General features: G+C 38.2%; 1 protein-coding gene across 12 annotated transcripts in view; it reads right to left on the bottom strand.

The window, feature by feature from the left end:
- NSD1 (nuclear receptor binding SET domain protein 1) overlaps window positions 1-12,695 on the bottom strand; it is a 141,041-nt gene that overhangs the window by 36,888 nt on the left and 91,458 nt on the right. For all 12 annotated transcript variants that reach the window (XM_074313410.1, XM_074313415.1, XM_074313409.1 and 9 more), the window contains 5 exons: window positions 11,564-11,834; window positions 9,762-9,871; window positions 4,071-4,146; window positions 1,872-1,990; window positions 797-940 (listed from right to left, as the gene is read on the bottom strand). In XM_074313410.1, coding sequence (XP_074169511.1) covers window positions 797-940; window positions 1,872-1,990; window positions 4,071-4,146; window positions 9,762-9,871; window positions 11,564-11,834 — 720 coding nt within the window. The remainder of the gene's footprint in view (window positions 1-796; window positions 941-1,871; window positions 1,991-4,070; window positions 4,147-9,761; window positions 9,872-11,563; window positions 11,835-12,695) is intronic.

Genomic DNA, 12,695 nt, shown 5'->3' on the forward strand with positions numbered 1-12,695 from the left:
CTGTTTCAATTAGAAGAAAACAAAAAACAGAAACTTAATATCTTCAACATTTTATATGCTAGATTTTTAAGAATTTACAAAGGTAAATCGAGACCATAAAAAGAACATAAACAAATCATCCATTTAATTGACTCTACTCCCAAGTCAAATAATGGCTCTTTAACAATAAAGTTGAATCCCATTTCACAGACAGGCAATACAGCATAGTGGTTTGGTTAAGATTCTAAACCCAGACTGCCTGGGTTTAAATCCTGGCTTTGCTATTTAACATCTCTGTGCCTGTTTCTTCATCTGTAAAATAAAGATAATAATGGTAATCTACCTCAAGAGATTTTTATGATGAATATGATATAATATTTATAAAGTGACTGGAATAGTGCTTGACACAGTAAACACTGTATAAGCATTTGCTAAATAAAGAGAAAAATACAGGTAGCAGGTTCTCTAAAGTTATTACCTTTAAGTAAATAAATAAATCTATCTCAAGGCGAAAAATTCCTGTGAAACCTAGATTCTCCCCCATGCCAGTTATAGGAAAATGATCTTTGACTAAACAAGCACAGATTCACCTTTCCCATCTCAGACCTACTTCAGGACATCTGACATCTACTCGGGGGCAACAAGGGCAAATGGTTCACCAGCACTAAATATTTATCTTCCTCTTTTTGTGGGGAAGGAGAAGTGACTCCACTGGAATCATCCAAAAAATTAACATAACCATGATTGGGCCATCAAAAAATGGACAGAGCTTCTCTTAAAAGCAAGCAATCATAATGCAAATGGCAATATTTTCTACCTGACAAACATTCTCCTTGAGTGCAGCTCCTCCACCTCGTTCACCCTGCAGTTTTTTAGATGCAGGCATCCCGTGGTCATTTTCTACACCATCTTCAACAGTCTCCTTAGGGCTTGAAGCTGTCCTGTGTGTCATCAGTTCTCCCTTGCAGAAAAAAAATAATGTCCAACATCTGCATTATTGATGTCTCCTCCATCTGACCCCCTCCCTCTGGGCTGCTATTTGTCTAGCCATTAAGCACTTACAGATGTTCAGCCAATCACGCGGGCGGACTGCATGCAATGTTAGTTCTAACCCTGCTGTGATTGGGCGGGTAGTGGGCGCCTCATGCCCTGCCACTAACTGCTCTGAGGCTGTTCCACTGGAACTTTTTGAGCTGTTCCATTTTAAGGTTTCACTAAGGGAGAGAAAACATTCTTAAGTTTATTTGATTACTTATTTGTCCTTCCAAGATCAGTGTTTCCTAAATAATGCCCCCCTTGGGCATTCTATTCAAATTGTCCTGGAAAGAAACACTCTTTTTATTATAATGTGTGATGCTGGCCTGACTTGTTCTAATTCTCTTTTAACCTGAGCTGGAAAAGCCAAAGATAGCATCAATGCCTACACTGATGCTCTGCAAGGAAATGGTTTTAAAACTATCCTTGTTTCCTAAAAGCCGATGCTTACACATTATTCTACCATTAAGCAAGAAATAAGCAAATGAGCGTTCCCCCTAAGTGCAGCAGTCTCAACTTTTTCAAAGGACAATATCCAAGTTCATTTGATCATATGGTTACTTGATACTGTGTGCTCTGGTTTTTAGAAAAAGTTTACTTTCATGATGAAACAGTTATATATTTCATCTGATACTTAGAACATAGGATGCGATCTTTTAAAAAGGTCATATCCACAGAACCCTCATGTGCCTTTTTACCAGGTTCAGGCTCTCCTTTTTCTCCAGGATTCCTTATAGCCATTAGCCATTTCAGCAGACTACTACTCTTAAATAAACTCGAGGGGAAGAGGGATGTGGCCTCTACTGTGAAAAGCAGCTTCGCTTTGGGAGGTCAAAAGATGAGGAACTGAGTAATACCTCTGAGCCTAGAGTTTCTTTTGATGGATCTTCATTTCTCACTTTTTTACAATGCACCTTGGCTGTAGCATGCCTCTGTCGTTTTCGCTTCCTTGGTTTATCAAATATCTTGGTAGTGCCTATGACAAGAAAACAGATGTTATCCACTGTCTAATCACACCCATGTCCAAGAACTCCTATCCTTAACTAAAGGATTCTCACAGAACGTTAGAGTAAAAACCAACCTTAAGACTAATTTAATTCTCCAACTTTGTAGATGAGGAAAATAGGCAGAGAAGAAAAGAGACTTACCCATGACTATATAACTAGTTGGGGAAATAGCTACATATGTAAAAGTTTTGCCTCATACAGATTAAATAGTAAATGTATAGGTAGGTTATTAAAGCAATTTCATTTTACATGGTTGAAATGAAAGACTTCCCAGTTCCTCAAAGGACTTTAATATACTATAGATGGGGAGAAAAATGCGTTTACTAGTTAGACAAAGATACTAAAACCTGAGCTACGAAATTAAAGACAGTAAATTATGTAACTATATGATTTTAGGATTAAGATGCAGAGTTGAAATATGTAAGATTTGGCTTAAAGGAAGGGGAAAAAGACCCCCCCCCAATACATTCAGTGGCTTAAAGAATATTCATGAGGTATTACTATAACCTTGAACATCCAATATAAAATGAATGCATAGTCAAATCTGGCCTATTTAGAAAATGAAATTCCAGTCTCTTATTTTCTATATAGATATTTCAACTCTTATAGAAATATGAAGAGGAATCTAAAGAGGTATTTCATAAAATGTTCCAAGAAAATGAGGCTAGATATCAACATGAAGACTGGACTTTAAAAAAACTGCCTTAGTGCTCTTTTGGACTGTCTGATGGAGAAGGTCTGCTATCAAAGCGGCTGATAGCCTATGACTAAAGGAAGAGTTAATACAATGGCAGAATAAAGGTTCAAAGTTCTCACAAGCCAAAATATTTAGATGAAATATACGAAGGATAAAGTGCAGGGTGTAGGTTTTACAAAAAACTGAAGTACAAGGGATAGGAAAATAGCTGTTACTATTTTGAAAACTTTTTTCGTAAAGCAAGCAAGCAAATTGATGAACCTAAGGAATTACAATCGTGCACAAGGTTAAAATAAGCTAACATATTGCTAGATTTACTTGCTAGAAAACTTAATAATCATAAGTTACATTTGAAGAAGTTGTGCATCTAAGGCCACATGAAGTATAATCATACCACGATACCCTTTGCTGACAGATCACAACTGATGTAGTCAGTGGGCCAAAATGTGGGCTAATATCTCAGGAATGACAGTAATAAACAATTGACATTGGCAGACAAATAGTTAAAGTGGTAGAAAGAACTGGCATGGAGAAAATCTGGGGTAGATAATGAAACAGTAGTGTGCAACGAATTTAATCAAGTCTGGATTTAGTTCCCCAGTATTGCTACCTCTTTCATGTTCATATTTCTTCTGTAAAATAGGGATAATACGGATGACATCCTAACTCTTTGCAATGCTTTAGATTGCTTAGAGGTAACAGTCCTATGCAAAGGACCTGGTAGAGCAAATGCTCAAGCTATGATTATACCTATTACTGAATGAAGGGCTGCCCATTCCTCCTGTGGGTTAAACCAAGATCACCAAACAGAAGTTCCAGGGGTCAGATTCCAATTTAATCTAAAAGATTTCCAAGCCCTTAAGAAGCAAATACAATGGACTAGGCTCAAATATAAGTTCTCTTTTTCAAGCAAATGCTCACTTTTTTGATGTGATAAAAGAAACTAAGACTCTTTATGAAAGACTGGCTTACGTGATTTATCATTTCCCTCTCAACTCAGATTCCCTATTTTCTGTCCTACAGAAACAAAACTGAATCAAAACCAAGAAAGTAGTGATGCAGTCTGGAGAATTATCTAAAAAGTAAGGAGCTGATTCTTCAATATTGTTCCTAACATTTCCTCAATCTAATATAATTCTAATTCCAATTAACTAATTTCAGCATAAAGTTGAAAATGATGATATAATTTTCTAGTGCCGTGTGTAGTTTTAGAAAGCACATTTTAGGCAAACAAGTCTTAGAAATTACAACCTCACTGGCCTTGCTTACATACGTAAAAACTTCTTTGGTTAACTGACAGGTGCTTCACACTTATTTTTTTGTTACATTTTTTAAATCTGAAAAATACTCACCTCTACCAAACTCTTTAGGATGAGATGCAGCACATGATTCAGTAATTTTATTCTCCAGGCGACCAGCTTCATAACACTACAAATAAGTAAAATGTAACATGGTTTACAAAGAAATAGAAAATAAACCCTTTGTACTATATGCCAAAAGCTGAACTGTCTATTGCCATAGATACAGAATCCTGGATGTTTTCTGACAATTAAAAGAATAAATAGTATGATAATAGTAAGGGGGTTCAACAGAAACTTCATGGGAAAGGCATCAGATTTTTTTTTTTTTTAAATATTCCAAACTCATGACCACCACATACTCATCAAAAAACAAACAAACAAACAAAAAAAGCTTACCCTTCCAATATATAAAGCAGATACAGAATGCAGCTGTGACCGAAGTGGGACAAGAAAGAGAAGGGGTATGTACCCAGACACTCATCTCAGTTCTATTCCCCACCACCCTGTATTTAAAATCTATCTTAACATTGTATTAATGGCCATTAGATTTTATGTAGACTTATTTACTTGATGAATTCTAAATATTAAAAAACTCTGACTCATGGAATGTCTTCCTAATTAACATAAATTGAAGCAACATTAAAACTCAAAACAAAGCACGTCAAGAATAATTCCCAACACATTTTATTTCCCTACTACTAATGCTTTTATGAATTAGTTCCATTCCAAGAAAATGTCTTCTCACACAAGAATAGTATTTTTCATCATGACTATAAAACAAAATTTAGTGGCCACAAAAAGTCAATATAATAGATGCTATTCTTGCTATAAAGTTCATAAAGTTTGAGGTCAAAACAAGATAAAGTACAGCTGTAAATTGCCAAATGCTCACTATATACATTAATAAATCGTAAGAATACTACTTTTTCCTCGTGTACAGTGTGGATAAGAATCTTACAAAGTCAAATAAAATGAAGGAGTAATTGTTAGGTATCCAGTTAAATGGAACAAGACTAGTAGACAGTTACAATTACAATGTGCCCAAACCTACAGTCAGAGAACAATGCAGAAAATATTCTCATTTCTAACCTCATCACCTCATTTCTAACCTCATCACCTTATTTTGTAAGTTAAAATAGATGTAACAGTACCAAACAACCACACTATATAAATAAAAATCCATCTGCTCTTCTTAGAATGAAAAAGACAACAGACTGTTTAAGTGCCTTGGAGAATGTGACTAAGATTCCCTTTAAGTATATGTAATTTACTTTACATGTACTCTGGTGTGGATATGCATTAAGCCAGTGCACCTTTAAGTTACCATTACCTCAACAGCTTATCCCTCTTTCTCTAACCCACTGATTGATTCATCTACAGACAGGGTGGCCCATGGAGTAGTCCCAACATGCAACTGAATCATGGCTTCAACCTAATGACAAAATATACCTCAGAGTGACCAAGACCTCAACTGTAAAGTTGACCAGGTCAGATGGTGGGACTAAATCCTAAAACAGAAAAAAACGTCACTCTCTCTTGAGTCTGATTCTAGACATCATCAATAATCCTGGTTTCCCTTGGTCTAATGCCAAATCTAATGCCCCCTTTCCTACCAAAAAAGCTAAAATTCAACAGTAAAAAATTTATTAATTCTATCTAATCCTTAAAAAGAGACCAAAAATATGAGACAGAGAATGAGAGTTATACAGATATCAGAGATTTTTTAACAAATGATGCTAAAACAATTGGACATCCGTGTGTGTGTGGGGAGGGGGATCACTTCAAAACTCTATCTGAAAAAAAATGAAGATGGAACAAAGACGTGCACATAAAATCCAGAATAAAACTAAAAGAAAACAAAGGAAGAACACCTTTGGGTCAATGGGGTAGGCAAAGATTTCTTAAAATAAAAAAAGTGTTAATCCTAAAAGAAAAATATTACATTAAAAAAGGTCTTCTCGTGAAAGAAAACTAAGAAAATGAATAGGCGAGCCTCAGACTGCGAAAAAAATATTTACAGTACATATATTTGACAAGGACTTGTATCCCAAATATAAAACATACTCCTAAAAAGCAACTAGGAAAAAGATGAACAGCCCAACCCAAACTGCAAGCATGCTTGAACAGTCACTTGACAAAGATACAGGTATGGAAAATACTAAGGAGCTCAACATCATTAATCATTAGGGAAATACAAATAAAAACCATAGTGAGGGCTGGCCCGGTGCCTCAGGCGGTTAGAGATCCATGCTCCTAACTCCGAAGGATGCCAGTTCGATTCCCACATGGGCCAGTGGGCTCTCAACCACAAGGTTGCCAGTTCAATTCCTCGAGTCCCGCAAGGGATGGTGGACTCTGCCCCCTGCAACTAAGATTGAACAGGGCACCTTGAGCTGAGCTGTCTCCCGGATGGCTCAGTTGTTGGTTGGAGCGTGGGCTCTCAACCACAAGGTTGCCAGTTCAATTCCTCGACTCCCGAAAGGGATGGTGGGCAGCGCCCCCTGCAACTAAGATTGAACACGGCACTTTGAGCTGAGCTGCCGCTGAGCTCCCGGATGGCTCAGTTGGTTGGAACATGTCCTCTCAACCACAAGGTTGCCAGTTCGACTCCCTCAAGGGATGGTGGGCTGTGCCCCCTGCAACTAGCAATGGCAACTGGACCTGAAGATGAACAGCACCCCCCACAACTAAGATTAAAAGGACAACAACTTGACTTGGAAAAAAGAAGTCCTGGAAGTCCCCAATAAAGTCCTGTTCCCCTTCCCCAATAAAAAAAAAAAAAATCTTAAAAAAAAAACAAAAAAAAACGTACTGAGATATCATTTCATTCCCACCAGAATGGCTAAATTTAAAATGACTGACGAACCAAATGCCAGTAAAGATGTGCAGTAACTGGAACTTGCATATACTGCTGGTGGGAGTGTGAAGTTGTACAACCACTTTGGGAACTGTATGGCAGTTTCTTTAAAAGGTAAACATGCATGAGCCAGCATCCCACTCCTAAGTGTTTACACCAAGAGAAGTGAAAATATTTATCCACAAAAAGAGAGAATAATCATTCACACCAGCCTTGTGATTAATAGCCCTAAAATGAAAAAACGCAAATGCGCATCAACAGGAGAAAGAATAAGCAAATTGTACTTGGAATACTACTCAGCAATGAAAGGGAATGAATATTAGCATCTTGTGGATGTATCTCAAAAACTTGTTGAATAAAACAAGCCAGATTAAGAAAAACAAAACAATATATATGACATTCAAGAACAAGCAAAACTAATCTATGGTGACAGAAGTAAGAAAGCATTACCTCTGGAAAAGACGAAAATGGGGAACAGAATGAAAAGGGCACAAGAGAACTTTCAGAGGTGAAGGATATAGAGCACACACCTAGTTTTGGTGGTACTCACGTGGTATATACAACTGTCTAGAGCCATCACACAGAACAATTAAGATTATGCATTTTATTGGTGTAAATAATACCTCAAAAAAAGAAAAAAAAAGAGTTCTGGGATATATTTCCCTATATAAATTAAGTATTATAAACTAAAACATGCTTTTTATCTCCTGAGGAAAAAACTAACCCTCAAACAGAACAAATCACATTTTAAATTAGAAAACTACATGAGTAAGATTATATTATACAAAATAACACTAGTTTTTAAGTAATCAAGTCTCAAAACCTTTGAGGATTCATCTTATTCCGTCAAATCATTCACTAATGTATATCAATTATATCTCAATGAAACGGGTGTAGGGGACGATCATTCCCTTAAGTGACCTGAATTCTTCCTTTCTGTGAAATTAGTCATCACCTCACCTCTAGCAGTAACGCCACAGCCTTCCATGACTCACCTTGTATACTACTAAATTTATCATCTGATTGTAAATGTCACTTCCATGCTCAAAATATTCACCTGAATCTCAGTTTCCCTGGCCATTTCCATCTATTTCTTCCAACAATCTTGCAAAGTGGCAAAGATTTGAATAAGACTAAGCCAGGAGCGAAAGCACTGCAGAAGGAGATTATCAGAGCCTTACTAGAGTACAAGGTACAATGAGAGGATGGTGAGCTGGAGACATGGTATTGTCACTGAAGGTTGTAAAAAACTGCAGAGAAAGTTCGGAAGGCAGGAGATGAGCCACAGAATAATTGAAAAGTCCATGTCATAAAACTGCTTTGAGAAGAATAAAAGAATTAAAGGATATAATGTAGTTTTTAAAATAAGGTATACTGGGCGATGAACACACAATGGGATTTATAGATGATGTAATACAAAATTGTACACCTGAAATCTATGTAATTTTACTAACAATTGTCAACCCAATAAATTTAATAAAATAAAATTAAAAAAATTAAAAAAAAATAAGGTATAAAAACAAATAAATTAAAATTTATATTTACATACTAATATAGTGGGTGAATATCTAACAAAACCAAAAACTAGAAGCCTTTAATGTAGGATTTTAAAAAAAGGAGTTTGCTATAGCTAAGGAAAGAAGCCTAAAAACCTCAAGTTATTTGTGACTTAATTACAATACGCATTTTTCCTTCAAAGAAAAAAAATTCTACTAGGAAATCTATGCATCCTATAACTGAAATTCTAACATTTACCAAGAGTTATTCCTCACACATAAGGGGCACAAGAGGGCGGGCCCGGTGGCTCAGGCTGTTAGAGCTCCATGCTCCTAACTCCGAAGGCTGCTGGTTTGATTCCCACATGGGACAGTGGGCTCTCAACCACAAGGTTGCCAGTTCAATTCCTCGAGTCCCACAAGGGATGGTGGACTCTGCCCCCTGCAACTAAGATTGAACAGGGCACCTTGAGCTGAGCTGCCTCCCGGATGGCTCAGTTGGTTGAAGCGTGGGCTCTCAACCACAAGGTTGCCAGTTTGATTCCTCGAGTCCTGCAAGGGATGGTGGGCAGCGCCTGCTGCAACTATGATTGGACACGGAACCTTGAGCTGAGCTGCCGCTGAGCTCCCAGATGGCTCAGTTGGTTGGAGTGTGTCCTCTCAACCACAAGGTTGCCCGTTCGACTCCCACAAGGGATGGTGGGCTGTGCCCCCTGCAACTAGCAACGGCAACTGGACCTGGAGCTGAGCTGCGCCCTCACAACTAAGACTGAAAGGACAACAACTTGAAGCTGAACGGCACCCTCCACAACTAAGATTGAAAGGACAACAACTTGACTTGGAAAAAAGTCCCGGAGGTACTCACTGTTCCCCAATAAAGTCCTGTTCCCCTTCCCCAATAAAATCTTTAAAAAGAAAAAAAAAATAAGGGGCACAAGATGTTTCCTAAAGAATCACTATCCAGCTGTTCTCCACTACAGAAAATTATTTCCTATTTCCATCTACTATTTAATGATGCTTTCTTGGCTAATGAAAATCAAGTTTGCAAACTCAAAAACGTAAGTTCAAATGTTTCTGCCTGGATTATAGATGAGCTGGGTCTTTTCTGAGGTGTTATGTAGACAGGGCAATGGGATATGAGTTGGTTAGTGGCTTGTAGAAACAGAAGTGAAGTAGAAATCAGGTACAGGAGGTTTTGAGCCCAGAAAAGAAATAATACAAACTTTACTCCATCTTAAGAGCTTTTTCTCATTTTCATTTGAAGAGAAAACCTAAAACCAAATGATACACATCTCCACACAAATGCAAAATAGCCCTTAATATAGGAACTCTCAGACCGACCAAGTATATGCTGACATTCTGTCATTTGAATTGACTAAAATAACATACCTTTTTAGAAAGGCCAAGATCCCCTTTCTTGGGCATAAATCCAGGGTCTAAATCATTTGATTCAAGAAGTTTCTTAGTTGGTTTTCTCTGACGCTTACTTTCATAATTTCCTGAAAGTGCATGTATCTTTTCATTAGATGATTTAGAAACTGGGCACAAGCTAATTTTTAAAAATCTATATACCATACAAAAATAAGTCACCATATTTTTTAATGTTCTTCTCATCTCGTGAGGAGGGACTAGGTAGAAATCCATTTATTCTAAAATATTGGTTAACATAAAACAAAACAAAAAAATAGTTCTCAATATAGACATAAACTAATGAGAGGATTCGTGTGTGTGCGTGTGTGTGTGTGTGAGAGAGAGAGAGAGAGAGAGAGAGAGAGAAAAGGGAGAGGGAGAGAGGGGGGAGGGAGGGAGAGAGAGGGAGAGGGAGGGAGGGGGAGAGAGAGAGAGAGAGAGAGAGAGAGAGAGAGAGAGAGAGAGAGATTGATTGATTGTGAGAAAAACAAAAGAACTAAGGGAGAAAGCAAAAGGGCAGAACTGCCCTTACAGCAATGCATCTGTGGTTAAGGACAAAAGGAGAAGTGAGGTGAAGCAGAGCCTGAATGCTGGGTATAAATGGACCAGGATCAGAATTTTTGTCCTCCTCCTAATTAAATAAAAGACATTTACTTACTTTGTAGGACTGCTCTTAAAAATTATATAAAAAGGGCCAGCCCGGTGGCTCAGGTGGTTGGAGCGCTGTGCTCCTAATGCTGAGGTCGCTGGTGCGATTCCCACATGGGCCAGTGAGCTGCGCCCTCTACAGCTAAGACGGTGAACAACAGCTTTCCCTGGAGCTGGGCTGCCATGTGCTGCCGTTCCATGCCAGGAGCAGCTGGTGGCATGAGTGGCTGGCAGCCGGGGAGAGCTGCTGTGAGCTGCTCTGAGCGGCCAACCGGACAACTGGCAACCAGCCGGGGAGAGCGCACGGCTCATAATACCAGCAATGGTTTGAACGGGAGGGCGGAAGTGGAAAAAGGAAAAAGGCGGGTGGTGGGGGGGGCGGGGGGGGCGGGACGGTGTATGTAAAAGAGCCTAACATTTTTGTTTCTGCCTTACTTGATTAAACATAACTGGGATACTTTTTTTTTTTTTAAAAGGAGTAACATCACAAGGTATCGTTGGTAAAGTTATTGCCAAAATATTTCTTGGGTGACTACAATACTGAATAATCAGAAGATGAATTAATGACAGTATATTTATATCCAACTCTCAACCAGGTGACATGTATATAAAGAATGACGAAGTAAAAAGCAATTGGTAATTCCCTTCAAGGGAATATTTACATTTAGCTGCTTACTGTGTGTCAAGTAAATTACATTACACATTATTACATTATGATCTCTATTTTATACATGAGAAAATAAGTTCAGAGGTTAAACAACTTCCCAAGAAACACAGGATTGGGGGAGCCAGCATGTGAAGCATAAGTTTCATGTGCTTACTCCATACTATGCAGTGCCCCTCCTAAAAACCCTGTTATCCGGGGTGTCACTTCATGCAGTGGGTGATAACATTCATGAACAGGAACAATGGAGTAAGGAGAGTAATTTTTGAAAATATGTCTCTGTAACAGTGTGCCACCAATTTATGGTCAGTAACTACACCCATTTAGCCAGCACTTTAGGGATCTGTCAGGATAAAAGTGGGTAGTGTGTTGTACAGAGATACTACTGGCTTTCTATCAAAATATACTAAAATCTCCTGCTTCCTCTAATTACATCCACTTACATACTGAGACCCCATTCGCATCTTACCTGGTGTTTTAACTAGCAATTCCTCAGACTCAAGGGGAGGCCGTGGAGAGACTTCCAGAGCCACAGGCACAGACAAGGTCAGCTGTGGCAACTCGGCATGTCCACCTCCCAGTTCTGACTGAGCCAAAGGTCCTTCCAAAAATGGAGCCTCCCTTTCAAGAACTGGAGGCTCTTCTTTGGTTGAAATCAAAGAATTCTCATCCACCTGCTTGTGCTGAGCACTAGATCGACTTCGCGCTAAAAGGTTTTCCTCTTCACAACGGGAACTTACCTAAGAGCAAAAAATAAAAATAGAATCCATAGGCCAAAGTTGTAATTTGAGTGTCAAAAAGAATAATGCACTTAAAAAGAAATGAAATTCCGACACATGCTACACCAGGGATGAACCTTGAAGACATTACACTAAGTGAAATAAGCTAGTCAAAAAGAATAAATATTGTATGATTCTACTTATATGAAGTACCTAGAATAGTAAAATTCAGACACAGAAAATAGGATGGTGCTTACCAGGAGCTGGGGGGATGGGTAAATAGGAGGTTTTTTAAAATAGGTAGTTTCAGTTTGAGAACATGAAAAAGTTCTGAAGATGATGAATGGTAGTGATGGTTGCAAAGCCAATGTGAATGTACTTAAAGCCGCAGAACTGTACACTTGAAAATGGTTAAAACTATAAATTTTATGTTATACAGTAGTCACCCTTATAGGCAGGGAATATGTTCCAAGACCCCCAGTGGGTGCTTGAAACCCTGAATAGCACCAAATCCTATATATACTGTGTTTTTTCCTACACATACATACCCATGATAAAGTTCAACTTATAAATTAAGCACAGTAAGAGATTAACAACAATAACGAAAAATAAAATAGAACAATTATAACAATCTACTGTGATGAAAGTTATATAAATGTGGTCTCTCTCTCTCTCAAAATATCTCATTGTATTGTACTCACCCTTTTTCCAGTGATGATATGAGATGATAAAATGCCAAACCTATTCCTGAGTCTGTAACCACCCCTTCCTTACTTGTAATAAATGGCTTGGTGTCTGTCACTCATTTCAGTGATCCTTTGCTGAAGTCTTCGTATAGACGCAATGCTTTCTGGTTCAACATGCTGCCCTCAATCGGAACAC

The sequence above is a fragment of the Rhinolophus sinicus genome, linkage group LG10, assembly GCF_036562045.2.
Source record: "Rhinolophus sinicus isolate RSC01 linkage group LG10, ASM3656204v1, whole genome shotgun sequence".
Taxonomy (NCBI): Eukaryota; Metazoa; Chordata; class Mammalia; order Chiroptera; family Rhinolophidae; genus Rhinolophus; species Rhinolophus sinicus.